General features: G+C 42.3%; 1 protein-coding gene across 2 annotated transcripts in view; it reads right to left on the bottom strand.

The window, feature by feature from the left end:
* The window catches only part of mgat5 (alpha-1,6-mannosylglycoprotein 6-beta-N-acetylglucosaminyltransferase), a 79821-nt gene that overhangs the window by 28006 nt on the left and 35994 nt on the right, over positions 1-15821 (bottom strand). For both annotated transcript variants that reach the window (XM_023395384.2, XM_023395383.2), the window contains 5 exons: positions 12750-12821; positions 10412-10573; positions 9074-9243; positions 8013-8147; positions 3098-3231 (listed from right to left, as the gene is read on the bottom strand). In XM_023395384.2, the coding sequence (XP_023251152.1) occupies positions 3098-3231; positions 8013-8147; positions 9074-9243; positions 10412-10573; positions 12750-12821 (673 nt within the window). The remainder of the gene's footprint in view (positions 1-3097; positions 3232-8012; positions 8148-9073; positions 9244-10411; positions 10574-12749; positions 12822-15821) is intronic.

Raw genomic sequence — 15821 nt, 5'->3', positions numbered from 1 at the left:
ACTGAAACTTGAACACTGCCAACGGCAGAAACAATAAGTGCATTTAATCTGTAAGTAATTCACTCTAATCAGTAGCTATTTTCATCTCTTTAGTTATTGGAATATAAACGTTACCACCTGCCAAAGAACTAATGATTAATGATGTGTGTCTATTGCGACGCCTTGACCTTTAGGTTCAATTCAGCAGCAACAGCTTTGTCCTTTTTAAAGAATACTTCAACATTAAAATGTAAAGTCTGCTTTCTTTCCAAGAGTAATACCATTCTTATTTAGAGTAACTCTGTCAACCCCTGTTCAGATTTCATCATAATTTGCATGATATATTTGCATGGAAATCAAGACATAAAGTGTGTGTAGTAAAACGTATATATTTGTGCTTTGGACGGCGTAGAGAAGTCGTGCCGGAGAAACAAAGTCAAAGAACACAACGCCAGTCTATTGATTCCACACAGATGAAAAACTAAAAGCCTTAAGTGAGTGGGTGTGCTAGCGACATTATCAATCAAAGCTTTCCAGGCGCTATCAGCCTGGCAGATCTCAGAGTCAATTACGTAGCTGGCAGGGCTTCAAAGATAAATATTATCTGCTGCTATGTTCGACCTCTGATCAGTATTAATCATCGGTTTCCTAGGGGATTAACATCCAGCCGCAGGGACACACATGCAACAAAAAGAAAAGGGATATAAGCAGACATATGGAAGTGATTGCTACTGTACGTTTTTACTGATGACCCTGATAGGCTGCGAACACAGACTGCGGTGCATTTACAAGTAACAAGACTATTGTTGACTTTCTGCAGCAACCTGACGTCTTAAAAGGAGTAAAATGGGAGTCTTAGTTTTGGCAACAGCTTGTTAGCTCAATGATGGAATTACCACTTGGTGTTGTGTTGTTAATAAAGTTAGTCTGTTAAGGCTCAGTGTCTGAACATGTGCTATGTAAATTTCTCCATGGATTGAGTTTTGATACCTTCACAGTATTAATACTGAACCTGGACCTCACTCTCTACAATATGAGACCTTTAAGAGAGACAAGATTAGCAGAGCTGATTTCTTGCTCATGTACTAGATATGCTTCTTTATATATCTTCAGACAACAGTGCAGAGGCTTTAAAAGAAGGATCATTATTCATAATCATCGTTGTTTCCAAAATAATTAGATGAAGTCTGGATCTCTTTGTAGTCGGTAAAGCTCAGTTCAGGTTTATATCCTAAATCAAGAAGTCCTTTGTAACATGCTAATGAAGTGTATACAAAACAAATTCAACTCATGAGACTTGAATGTCTACATGTCACGCTGACCTACAGAGAAAGGTTAACTACATTATATTTCCAGCCTCTCCTGATTATATATGACTTGTGCTGGGAAACGGAGCCAACAAAACTAAGACACACAGCCCATTCAAACACAAATTGTACACTAGAAAACACTCGCCGCTATCCCGACTCTGAAATAGATTAATGAGGTCAATTTGGCCTTGTCTTGTCTTATTGGCCAGAGGCCACAAACTCCCAATTCCCCCCACCAATGATTTATGAGTCACTGCCTAATCGTAACAAATGGACCAAACCAAATCTAGAAAAAAAAATCACCTACTGGAACCTGATTTGTCTATTGTTACATCTACATTCAATAGGTGGGTTGAAACCTGGGAACACAAATATAACATTTTATTTTTTATAAGCTTTGAGGAAGTAAAGATGAAGTTTTAATTGTGTTTAACTTCTAACTAGATCATCACACCACACTGTATTTTCCAATAATATAAAAACACTAAATGTTTTTCTTCTGATCGTGCTTTTCAGAACCAGATTAGTGGGGAGAGAAACTGAATATAGGAGTTAACATCCTGACACCATCACTTAAAACATAAACTCCACCCACTGTAAACCCAAGCTGACAGAAACACCTGCTCAGAAATACACGCTTCTACTTCCGTGTGCAAATATTACTTGGTGCCAGGACTGAAACCTCAGATAGCTACGTCAACACCCTTGGATTTGTTAATGTAATAAGCTGTTTGCATTGCATGGTGCACAAATTCTTTAGCCTCAGGACGAGGTGTTGTGCAGCACAATGCAGAGAGAAGGGGGGGGGGGGGATGTCTGTCTCGTCTCTCGTGCCTGGAGTGATGCCATTCTATGGTTTTAACACTCGGCCAAACTACTGTGCACTTGTTTCACCAGCGATATCATCTAACCTAGCGACTCTTAACTGGATTTTGTGCAAAAGCCCCAGTGTGTTATGAGAGAGACATACCCTATTGAGAGGACAAAGAGCCTATTCAGGTACGGTGGTATTCTGGATAGCTCCTGGCCTCACCTCACAAACAGGGACCATAGGAGTAACATTTCACTTTCTCTTAGCCATGGGGAAAAGGTCAACATCCCTGGGGGAGAGCTGGCTCCCCCCCCCTCCCCCTCTCCTCTGCTGCACCGCCGCCACTCATCCACCACAGCGAACGTGCTTGACTCCAGTTACAGAGTGATCTCACAGTAGGAGTCATGCACACACAGAGAGCAGTAAAACCCCTACGTCCTACATTCATAATCACAGCAAAATGGAGAGCTGAGCATCTGACCTCTTACTTCTCCTTTAATCTGCTCGATGATATTCCATTAGCCAGCGCCGCGCTGGATTTTCAGTCTTATAGCTGCCTCTTTTCCAACCAAAACATCTCATTCAAAACCCGACTGGGACTGCGGACGTAGGAGATAATAAACATATAAACTAATTTACAGTGCAAGTAGCTGTGTCTGGCAACTTGACCTTATGTAAACAACAGAGGCGAGGACTTTTGTGTGAGAGTTATGCAAAGCACAACCAGCACAGCACAACCTGCTTGAAGAACTTGGACGGATGAGGCATCTTTTTCCAATTACAACATTTAGTCAGTTCGCTCAGAGGACTCTTAAACTAGAAAAGTTGGATGCAAGATGCTTTTCATTAGAAAAACTAGTGGTAAACAGTTTTTTAAATCCTGCAGAATTGCACCACAGGGCTTGTTTTTTTTTTCTTCTTTCTTCTTCTTCTTCTTCTTTAAACTGACAGAAGCACTTCTTGGTTTACAGTGTGTGTTGACATCCTGCTGACTTACGGAACATGGTGTTGAACTGCTGTGGGTTGAGGTTCCACTTCCCCCAGGGCGTCTTGTGGCCCTTGGACTGGGCGTAGTGGGCGTGATTGAACTCCGGCTCCGTCCCGAATGAATCCAGCACCCGCAGCATGCACCTACGACGCCGCGGAGACAAAACAAAAAGTGTTAATGCTACAGACCAGAAGCAGATTGTTTCGGTTAAGTTCGCTCTTAATGAAACCCAGAAACACTTCTACAAACCGTCTCTATACAAATAGAGTCAGTGTTATTATGTCGTGTGCTGGAGGACAAACTCTTCACACCTTACACATGTAATTACAGTTATCTTCACAGAAATCAAAGAAATAAGACTACAGTTAATTAACCTAGAAAATGAACTGTTGTGTTTGGCTCACTCTACCAAATGTAATCTAGCACAGACTCACATTGATCCCAGGTATATAACTCACCCTGGCTTAAAAATCAAGACAAGAAATAAACTTATTTTTTATTTGAGTTGCTGGATCTCACAGTTAAACGTGACATTCACAGGTGTTTTAATGATGCAGAAAATGTGTTATCTGTATTAATTTGTCCAGCTGAGGTTTGGTAACTTTCCACTACATCTGGAAATCTGGGAATCTGGGAATATGTCGCTGTTAGTCTGTTTTTCTATTCTATTTTTGTTCCGTGTGAAATATGTTGATTCGGAAACCATCTTCAGACCGGTTCACATACAGCAAATTATTTGTTTTCCTTTGTAATTTGAATGGCAACCGGCCAAAGGTTTTATTTATACGTGGGATAAAGTAGCAAAGAGCGAGTAGCTATATGAGAAATAAAAGTCAGATTCATTTTTCCCCACAGATGATGTTACATGACTCACAGCTGGAGCACTTCTGGGGCTTGGATCGGCATGAAACTCCCCAAGTTAGATCGCCAGTATAAAATATTAACGACTGTGTGAGAAAATGTCTGGTTCTTTGATAACAGTGCGCAGAGATTGACCGTTCCAGTATTTAGACCCATCCGGCAAAATTACAGACAATTTTCATTTGGAAAAAGAATTGTTGAAATAATTGAAACTAGTGGTCATAACCTAAATCTAAAAGAAATGTTGAATTCAGTGCATCATATTAACATTTTAAATAATGTCCGAAAGGCTCCACTGTCAGCCGGAGCGCTAGAGAAAAGCCGCCCTGTGTCTGATTCAAAAGGTCACAGCGCAGGATTAATTAGGAGAGGGGATGGTGTATATTCTGAGAACCACACACAACAGACTGACCTTTAATTCCACGCTCCGCAATCACCGTCTCACTCATTGTTACCCGCTTCTGTTTCCCAGCTGCTGCTTTGGCTATGTCTTCTCTGCTCTGTCCCTGGCTATCTTCATTTTTTTTTTGATTAGGAAAACAAAGGGCCAGTGAAAGGAACCTAATTTCTACCTGTTGCCGCAAACTACTTGAGCAATTCATCACGTTTTTTCTCCCTGATCTGTTTCTACTACGAACGTGTTCCGTCTCCTTGACAGCTCGTCTCAACGGCAACAAAATCCTGAGAGGATGACCGTGTTTTATTGGGTATCTCGCCCAAGAGGAGAATTTCCTTGCGGGTAAATAAAGTTAAATGATTCCCACTTTGGGTCGAGGTAGAATAATCTGCATTAATCATACTGATAAGACGAAGCCAGGTGTAAACAGACACGGATGCCGAGCATACACACTCACACAGAGACATCTGCACCTAAAAAATCCTCCCTCTCTCTCTCTTGGTGAATGTCTCTCCGCCCAGGCAGATGCTGTGCAGCTGGCTGTGTGAACTGTGAAAGGCCCTGGGAGAGTGCAGAGCTAGGAAACACACTCACCATGAGGAAACTTTAGACCGAGAGCCGAACAACAACAACAACATGCCCACATGCCATCTCCACTCCGCTCCGGGGAAAAACAACCCTCCTCTGTCCCCGGTAGATACAGTATATCCTCAACAGATGGGGAAATGGCGCCGGAGCCGTTACACGATGTAAGTATGGCTGCCGTGCCGCCGGTGAGTTGACAGTGGGCATGATAATGTGGCAGGAGTCGAGGTTGTTCAGCTCAACAAGTATGCACTTAGTAACACTTGCTGCAATATTGCAATCGAGCAGGGCTGAGTGGGGATGCTGCTTTCAAAGTAACAGCGCAATTTCGCCGTAATGTAATCCTTCTGAAGTGATCCCAAATGGATAATGTATGACAACGGCTATCGCCAATGACAGGTTTCTCTCCTGGCCCAATTATCTCCCACATGAAATCAGCAATAAATAAAGCGGTCCCGCGTGAGTCATTAGAGAACAGATGGAAAATTTGTCTTGTATGAATCTATCTGAGGGTCTATTACATGTCTGCACGGCCCCCGAGGCTTTGGCACAACACCTGGATGAAAACAGGCATTTGAGTTAATGGCCTGTCCTATAACAGCATTAGGCTGAACTACTGCCCAACATCAGGATTTGGTTATAAAATACTTGCAGCTGGGAAAAATATAATGTAATGTCATTATCTTACTGGAACTGTCATCTGGCTAACGACGTTGGATCATTTTAGTTTACTTTTGGATTACACCGGCTTCTCGTGAACCATAAATATTCCCTTTTAGCCACAGTGTTTTCTACTTAACCAGAATTATGCTGTTTTATTAAGCAATAAATTAACACGTATGACACTTTTGAAAAGCTCACAAGCTTTGCTTCTTTTGAGTCGTCTGATCAGCTGACTCTTTGCTAAACCCGAACAGCAACTGTCCAATCATAGCTTAGCACTGTAGCTAGAGACAGCAAACCTGTCTAATTTTGGATTTTCAGTGTATTAAGCAGAGCATATGGGACTGCAGTGAGAGTGATATATTAAGATCTTTAGAGAACCACAAGAACATGTGCTTTAATTAGCTATGTTACTTTATTATAATGTGGTGTTAAAGGTTATGTCAGATTAAAGGTTACTTATTTAGGATTTGAACGTTGTGAACTTTCCTTCAATACTTTACTATTATAAGTCGCTGCCCTGCAACACAAGAAGAAAGCGGATTCCTTATTCTCATGTCTTCTAGATGTTTCATCAGCTGGCGGGGATGCTGGGACGTGTAGTTTTAGCCTCAGTCTTTATTGCATCATTACACAGCTCTGAGTTAGTAACGTTTCTCCTTTTCATACGAGTCGTGAGCTTTTTCAAGCAAGGAGTTAATCTGACGGTCGCTGCTTTTTCATCTTCTTCTGCCTTCTAATTCAGTTAAAGACCCACTCTTTTATCAATGTAAACCATATGTGCTGTTCTATAATGGCATAGCAACAATAAGTACAAGGGGGGGGGCTTTGCGAAGGATCGATGATAACACATTCCTGACAAAACTATCTAAAAAATACTCACGCAACTGCCAAAGGAAGATGTTGTCTTGACAGCGCCACAGACACCTCAACAACACTGACACTGTGAATAAACTAAAGTTTATACCCACATTACACACACAGGCTGCACACGCAGACAGTGTTGTGTCAAAACAAAAGTTCTTGGCAAAAGAAAGTGAGGAAGTGACAGCTCGTCTGGGGATGACGAGACAAAAATGATGGAAACTTGTGGGGCCTCATATAGCTGATGATTAACCAGTCCTTCTCCAGTTTTCATTTCTCCATTATTGTCTCCAGCACCAAAGGCTGAACCGGTACACGCTGACACATTTTCTGCAGCCGTGCTGATGCAGATGAAAGTGCAATGTCCGATTAAGTTACTGCATGAAAGGATTAAATGAAATAGAACAACAGGGCAGCAGTGGCTCTACTTTTCCACCCGGGAAAACAATAGCTCAGAGTATTCCCATTCTTCCACAGTGGCATAAAACACAGTGATACAGTACCGCAAGACAGATAGCCAGAATACTGTGGCAATAAACAAACACATTAATCACACAGAGGCCTGACAGGCTTGGTTTGTTTTTCCCCGAACACAAAAAATCAACCAGAATAAATGAAACAATAATGACATAGGTTATTGTTTGCAAGAATTTGGGGTGTGATATGCAAACAAATCTGGCAGTTACTGCCCACAGGGTGTCTCCCTGCCTGTCCTGAATGATTAATAAGGTCAGGAGAAAAATATAGACAGTTTCAAAAAGGGTTTCTAAGGCCTCAAAGGCAAGACTTGTAATTCCCCCCTTTACTGGAGACGGCAAAATAAAAGACACACAAGGTTACGTGATTCAGGGAAAAGAAGAAAGAACAGAAAAATAGCTCCGACCAAAAATCTAAGTCTTCTTTCACAAAGCTCCTAGAAAGTGTGCAGTGACATGAAGTGCTCTGACATAAGTGTTCAATAACAGTAGGAGAAATAATTCAGGAAACAGCATCTGGACCTTACATTATGCCCCAGGCTGAATCAATTTCCTCAGGGTACAAAGGAAGCGGATGCAGTTTAAGGTGTTATGTCGCTCACAAACAAAACCTGGTGACAAGCAGGAGGAACCAGCGGGGCCATTAGTGCCCCAGACTTATTGTTCCTTCTCCTTTCCTGTCAGTCGGAACCGATGAGAGCCTTTTCAAAACAAACGGGGAAGGCCTCATCCACAGTCCTCAGAGGAGCAATCGTAGACTGAATAGACTCGGTTTGGTGAAGACATCACAAACAACAGACGCTCCTTCAGCCTTTTGGGAATTTGTGGTAATGTAAGAGAAGAAAATAGACTCATTGTCTCCACCAAGCGCCAGACAAGCCTCAACCCAATGCCTACGTGAGAGAAGCCGTCAAACCGCAGTTGGCAGCTGCAGCGCAGGGTTAAAGAACTGTACTAACGATTGAATGCACCGAGCGGCCGACATGATGATATGGCGAAAAGTGAGAATACAAACAAAACGTTACGCTGCAAGTGGTTTTGTCTCGTAACAAGTGAACTGAACAAGAAATGTACTCACTGGTAGTGGACCCAGGAAGGTCCCAGTGTCTTCTTGAACTGGGTGAGACCCACGATGTCAATGTAGATGAGCTCAACCACCTTATCACCCTGAGTCGGGCAACTGGACTTGTTCCCCATAACCTTGCGCATGATCCTGGGGAGAACATTTTGGATTTAAAATCAATTTTAAATATAAAAACATTTGACATGTCTAATATATTCAATTGGTTTTTACTTGTCATCTTTGGAAATATAACTAAGAGAGGTCTTTTAGACTTATTTTTGGATATAAATTTTTTAAATTAAATAGCGCTTTTCTGACTAAGTCTGATGGCAAACAAAGTCAAGCGGTATTGTCTTTGTTTTATCTGGTTTTTAAGACACATACAGGTTTAAAACAGATAACTAATCAGCACGCAAAGCTCTGCTAAAGAACTGGACTGAACATCTTTTAACAGCATATGTGTTTATGATATTTGTTGATATCAGAAATAAACCTCAGCAATGACATATTTGTGCCTCAATACACTGAGATATTTTGTTTTGTCTGTAACTAAGTCTGAGTTTGAAAAAAGGACAGGACTCTCTGTACCTGGAAAAACCACCAATAAACATTAAACAAAGAACACAGCAGCTACATTTGCTTACCCTCAGTCAAATAACCTCAAACAAATACTGTTGTTACGTTTCTCAGACAAAAGAAAAGGTTTTTCACATTTGAATTATACAACAACAGTGCAGTGAGAATGATGTAAAACAGCAGAGTGGAATGAAGCACTGTATCTGACCTTAGGCAGAAGTACATCTGGATACACAACAATCATTATTGAGATTGGCTCAGGCTGTGTTTGGATTATAAAGAGCAGAGACGCTACAAAGACCAGTTAAGCTTTTATTATATTGGCTGTTTATCCACCTTTGCCATGTCTGTGGTCAGGGGCGTAATTTCCACTGGGACACAAAGTCCTGTTACTGCCCCCTTCATTTTTATGTTTTCAGGCTGCTTTTCTTTATAAAGTCTCTGCACACTGCACCCGCAGTAAAGCACATTGCAGTGCAGAGAGCGTGTGCGGTACTCACTCTTTGAGCTCAGCCAGGGAGGCCGAGATGCGAACGTCGTGGCCCAGCAGGTACAGCGTGGTGATGAGATCACTCCACTGGACCAGCTCGCCCAACGGGCCACCGCTGAAGGCGTTCTCTGCTATCTTGAAGCCCGACTCCTTGGTCAGCAGACCCAAGTGAACCAGGATCTGACAGAGGGGGGGGGGAGTATGTAAAGTAAGAAAAATAACTGACACTTCTCTCACTTTTAAATCTTAATTTCTTGTCTTGTTTTTTTGGGGTGTTTTTGGCGCTAGCTTGAAACAGTTACAGTTAGAAATGTGGGTTGTCAGAAAGCAGTTTCACTTTTTTCCTCTGCACACAATGAAGCTAAAACACGAACATCGTCATACACATGCCGGACGGTTTTCAGTTGTGTGAGGGAACAAAATGTGCTACAGCAGGAACAGGAAGTAATAACCGGCTTTGTTTGAAGTGACCAGTGCATTTTCTTGCTGTTGACAGCCAGCCCCGGTCCCAGAGCACACCAGTACAAGGATTACTATGTGAGGATTAACATCCAAAAGAGTTTAGCAGCTGAAATAAAGAACTGGCTTTCAAAGTATCAGGAGAAAAACACTGTTTAATTATAGACTGTGTAGATTCAATTGAGAAACAAAGAAGAAGGGAAGTTAATATACCATAGATATATAGATAGATGAGGGCTCTCGTTTCTTCTACTCTCTGCTTTTGCTAAAGGGGATGCTGCTTTGCATCAGCACCAAAGTATCATGGGAACATGATGTGAATTATTAACCAGGCCAGTGGCAAGTGTGGAGTACATTATTCAGCGCTGGGAGCTGCTACCAGCTCAGGACACAATGGAATATCCATGTCAGGACTCACCCACCACCGTTTCTTCACTGAGCAAGTGTGGTGTTATCTACAAGTGTCCCAAAGAGTGAGTGAGTGAGTGAGTGAGTGACTGTGTGTGTGTGTGTGTGTGTGTGTGTGTGTGTGCACCTGATAGAGGTGTGTCTGCTGTTTTCAGACAGTTCTTGTAAAAAGGTCGCATTCCACTCACTTTTAGAAAGATATGTTATTCTGTCACATCCTAGGCTTGGCTCGACATCTGATAATATATCTGGTCATATATTTCCCGTGATTTACAAAATCTTTCATAATATCTGGGAAATAAATAGATAAATAATAATATAATATAAAAAATATAAAATCTTACACATAAAATACAATAATACATATAATTATATCTAGGGAAAATGACTCGATTCTCAACCTAAATGTCAACAAAACGCCACCCAAATGTATCCATGTGATTCCTCCAGTGCACTGCGATGTGCCGTGTGCTACACCCACCTTCTTCCTCCGACGCTTGGCCAGGTTCTGCTTGGCCGCCAGCGAGCGGATGGCGCTGACCCACGGCTCAGCCATGCGTTTGATCCTCAGCATCATCCAGCGGAACTCCTCCCGTTGTGACATCACCCGGTAAAGCTCCTCAAAACCGGTGCGGACCTCCACCTGCACGCACAGGAAAAACACCACAGACCGGTGTTACACTCAGTACGACCACATTCAGCAAATCTAATCTAGAGACTCTAACATTATGTTCGGTTTGTTGCTTTACCATCTTCAACACTTTGTGTTTGTGTCGAGCTGCTTTGATCCTCCCTGTTGCTGCCATGACGTAATCCCAAGGCGATATTTAAAATGTTATCTAATCTAATTTAAAATTGCAATATTGACTTCTGCGATATCCAAATTGCCAAAGGGCTGTTTTCTTGGAGGGAAGACCCTTCTAGAAGAGCTCTGCTAATGCAACGCTGCACGTTTGAGGATAAAAGCTTTATCACATCACTTCTTATATTTTACCACCTTAGATTGGCAGATGGGTTGAAAAGGATGGAAGAAGGGAAGCGGGGATGTGTTACAGACGAACGAGAGGATGAATGTTGCACCGTTCGTCACCATCTGTGCAGAAACCTCTCTACAATCACCGAAGCCGGAACTCAAGCGATTCCACTGAGGCGATAACTATCATAAACGATCTATAGTGGAAATTACACATTGAGGGAACACAAAAATAAAATGACAATGTATGATTTTAGATTTCTCCTGAGAGCGAGATATCGAGGAAACATTTAGTACAGAGCTATAGAGAGTAAAAAATATGCTACATCCAGAAAAGGCACAGTGCTGTAGTCGTTTCTGAGAGGAACAACAAATACAGGAGCATTCAGAGCGCCAGGCCCTTCGTGTTACGAGGAAACGTGCACTCTGACTGTACCGTCTGAAAGGAGTGAATACATGAGTCACACCTTGAAGAGCTTATTTATTTGAAGGGTTTACAGGAGAGGAGAGGAGAGGGGAGAGGAGAGGACATTTGATCTGAATGTTCAATAAATGAGATGTAATGGAAAACAAATCATATTGTGCACATGTTGTACTGTTTCCTTCCTGTGTGCTAAGAAGGATGGCTAACTGGAAGTGCAAGTAATACAATACAGAATATGGAAATGAAACTGACCACTCGCAGAATATGTTGAACCTGGTTGCACTAGGACACAACCTCATCTGGAAACCACACACAGCGTTATAAAGTGGAACTATTCCTACTTTTCATTAGCGTATCTCAGATATTGAAATTCAAGGATGCACAACAGCCTGAAGAGAAGAGAAGCAGCGAATGAGACAGTGAGAGAAAAGATGGAGTGAACGCAGGAGAAACCTCAGTGCCATTACCAGCTGCTAAGGTGGCTGAAACAAGTCTGCTGCACGGCATTAGCATCCCTCATCATGACAGGAAATCGCTGCTGCAGACGTAACCTATTAAAATCTGGGCCTGAATTAAAATCTCCAAAGCCTGTCAAATGGCATCGCCCCACCACAGAGGGCTCCGTGCTGTTGACGCATCCAGAGAGGGGGATGAAGAGTGCTTAATATTGATTCACCCGTAGCAGAGAGGGAAGGGGGGTGTGCTTCTCGAGGAGCGCTGATACTGTGGACTGTGCACAAGCCTGTCGGCCCGGAGAAGCGCTCTAAGTGGGATTTGAGCGAGCTGCCGCATTGGCAGGGATAGAAGATCATTATTCCAGATTTGTCCCAAGGTCCCGTCACTCCGGCTTTGGTCTATGGGATCTGCTCGACTCCGTTATGCTATCGAGGCATGTTGACACTGCTGATCAGCCTCGGACTGCTTGTTCATTTGCCGCCACAATCAGACACTCTGCGCTGGAAATGAAGCTTTACGGCCTTTCACTACATCTAGTCCTTTCAAACACTTAAAACTATACTTGTAAAAGTGTTTTTTAAAAATTAGATATTCCATTAAATGGCTTTGATAGTGTCATTTTCTTCGGCGCTGTCTCCTGATCACACAGGATGATGGAGTGGGACTTAATGTCGAGGGGGACTCGGTTAAAAAATGTATGCTAATGGAAAAACTCCCTGTCACAAAGTCTGCAGTTGTCACACACACATACAAGCCTCTTTGAAATTAATATATTCAAACCACTTGGACCGTAGCCGTGACACTTGAAATGTAATCTGACACCCAAATACCAGTTTTTCTAGCTATGGTGCTTATTGGATTTAAAACAAATCCTGGGACCCCGGTTTTGTTTCGTTTAGGGTTAATTTGGACAAACAGCAGCAACAGCAGTTACTGGCGCCCCTGGCTGACTGCTGTGTGTCTCACCTGTCCCCTCCTGTCGATTTCCTCATTCAGGGTCTTTGTCCTCCAGGGCAGACGAGGACACCAGTTCTCCACCTGTTCAACAAATCAAAAACAGGATAACACAACGCGAGTAAGAGAGCGGGCACAGGCAGATGATGCACAGACAAATATACGGCAGCTAATGCACATGTAGTAATGTGTGCAGAGTTATAGGGCCAGTATACTCCATCAGAGGTGCTTGTTGGATGGCTTTAGAAATGTCACATTGCCTGCTGCAACTCACCGCCACGGGCGCCAAACTTTGCATTAACTTTTACATCTTGTGGGCCTCTAAGACTACATAAGTAAATATGTAAATGAGAACAGCTGCAGCTCATCTGATTTGCATAAAAGCAGTTAAATAAGACCTGATGTTTGGCTTTTTTTGATCTGCATTGCGTAAGTCCACAAATCAATTCAGTTGGGGAACAAAGTGTTTTGTTGTGGGGGAAACAACAAAACAAGTTAAACTTGAAGGACAAGGCGTGCAATACTCTGTATTTTGTTACCGTCAATAAAAAGGGCACGAAAACACCAGAACGAACCATCTCTCAACACTTTCTGACTTCCCTGCCCGTCTGTGGTTCTCAGCCCCAAGCCCATTGGTTCTTGTGAAGATGTAAAGCTTTAAAAAAACAGCTCACAAATATACTGTTCATTTTTTTTTTTTTAAAGGCTCTGTGATTTAAAAAACACCAAAAAAACCCAAAACAGCTGAGCACTGTAGTTTTTTCAACCAATGTTTCTCAAACAGGAGGAAATAGGGCATTTGTTGGGGACTATTTTCAGCCGCAGAATAATACGTTCGGTGCTGCAGTGAGCAGGATGATGTATGAGGGAATGAGTCAAAATAAACGTCAGCGTGTACTGATACTGCAAGCGTGTGTTCATCCCACGAGAGGGAGGATATATGTGAGGAAATAGTAGGTATTGAATGTACTGAATTGAGTATTACTGGTGATGTTTCACTAGGCTGGATATACTGTGACCCATAATATCCAAAAAATAAAACAATGAAAGAGAAAACCTGTGAAAAATCTTATCACTTCTGCTTTGCTTGTGGTGTGAACAGAGAGCCGCTGAAGAACCTATAAACTTTTAATTTCCTGCAACATTTTTACAGCTTCTTTTCACCATTTAGCAAAAAAGTGGCAACGAGCAAGAAGCAAACAACAGGCCGTAATAACAACATGCAGGTGAGACACAGAGATGTTAATAGGTGGGTATTTCGTCTGGTGCATAACAGACACAACTCTGACTGTGCCGCCACTCACTGATCTCACTATGATCTGATGTGATTCAAGTGGGCCTCCCTTCCTTATCTTGTACTTCTCTGTCTCAGCATTTCCTTCCTCTTCTATTGCGCACGATTGGTGTATGACCAGAGAGCAGGTTACACAGAAGTGTGTGTGTGTTTTGTCTATCTCAGCAATTACAGACTCTTAAAAACAGCTCTGTAAGAGCGGCAGGAGACAAGGTAAGGTGTTTATTCTCCCTCTCGAACCACATGACACAAACACACATTACACACCGTGCGAGCTGAGCACCTTGACCTTCTGCTGCTGACATCCATCATGAGACGCCCGCCCTCTCTGGTTTGCCCCCTTCGCAAGGTTAATGCGTTGGTCGACACGTATGAATTATACATGGCAAAGGGCGTGTGTTTGAGCCCGAGTGTCTGGCGTTCTTATCAGACGAGCCAGGATGGATGGAGAGACCCATCACGGCTGCTTTCTACATGGAAATACATGCACGTTGCCGTGGCAACCGTGAGATCACACGACCAGGGGTGGAGGCTGAGAGGCTGTTAGAGCAACAGGAATCGAGACACAGAGAGTAGATACATCTGTTTTGAGTCAAGTCGAGGCCGTGGCACAAACGTCACAAACCTAAGGAACCAATCCTGTCAAGTTGTGGGGATGGGGTGGGCGGGGCTAAATAAACCTGAAACCTTGTCAGTACAGAGAGAGAGAGAGTTAGCATTAGCACAACCACTAACACAAGTTACAAGCTAACAAACGACATAAACTACTGCTAACTGCGCTAACCGTTCCGATACGTCGATTTTGGTCACAACTTTCTCCGATGTTTCCTCCATTAACCATCTTGATGTCCTGATCCACAATTTCTCAATTAAATTGAGTAGATGTGTTTCCAGCCCCAATTTTCCACTATTTTATTTAATGTGGGGAAAACCATGTTAAACAAAACATTAGTCACTGCAGAGGATTTTTACAGAGTTGAAAAACATGTCTGGAGAAGAACTTGAACTGTTCTTTATGGCAAATAATTCTGTTTGTTTCCATGAGCAGAGAGAAAAGAAAGAAGAGGTTTTCTTTCCTCCTAATGGATTTTGCTGCTGCCCATCTCACTTCTATTTCCATACACAGCAGGCCGGGCTTTCTGTGCTCCTTCTTAAGTTGACTACAATGCTTTCAGCTCATATACAATATTCATAACAGGTTGCTGACCTTTCCAAAGTTGAAATCTTACTTTTCAAAATAAAAATAAATAAATAAAAGTTTTGCCATTAGCTAACATTTCTAAAAGATAAGTTAGAGCTCTCCACCACAAAAAAAAACAACCTTGATGAAACAACTTATATAGACAGATATTCATGCAGTAGAAGCGAGGGGGGGGGGGGGGGGGGGGGGGGGCGAGATACACACTGTAGAATCTAAATCAAACAGAATAGTAATCATAGCTATGATCTACGAAGGATCTTTGAAATGATAAAACACGATCGCATCTTATGGGAAACAGAGCTGTTTTTCTGGATCTGAGAATATGAGTGTTTAAAGAGTGTAAAACAGATCTGAAAGCAGCCTCTCGTCGGCACATAATTAGTATTCAGATGGTGAGGGGAAATGTGTAAAAGCAACCCATTATCGGATTGAATTTTCGTTGCGTTTCGGGGATGAATGAAAGCTATTACAGAGAATCTGAAAGACAAATATTAAAACCTTTTTCCCCCACAACTTGATCAATTTCTACATTAGACTTTAATTAATACTAATGCCAAGAAATTAATATCTGGCAAAGGCCTGGCAAAGA

The sequence above is a fragment of the Seriola lalandi genome, unplaced genomic scaffold (assembly GCF_002814215.2).
Source record: "Seriola lalandi dorsalis isolate HSWRI2012SDOR001 ecotype SW California unplaced genomic scaffold, Sedor1 jcf7180002054962, whole genome shotgun sequence".
In the NCBI taxonomy this organism is placed as follows: Eukaryota; Metazoa; Chordata; class Actinopteri; order Carangiformes; family Carangidae; genus Seriola; species Seriola lalandi.
Note: the sequence above shows the minus strand (reverse complement) of the source record. Positions and strands in the feature narration are given on the sequence as shown.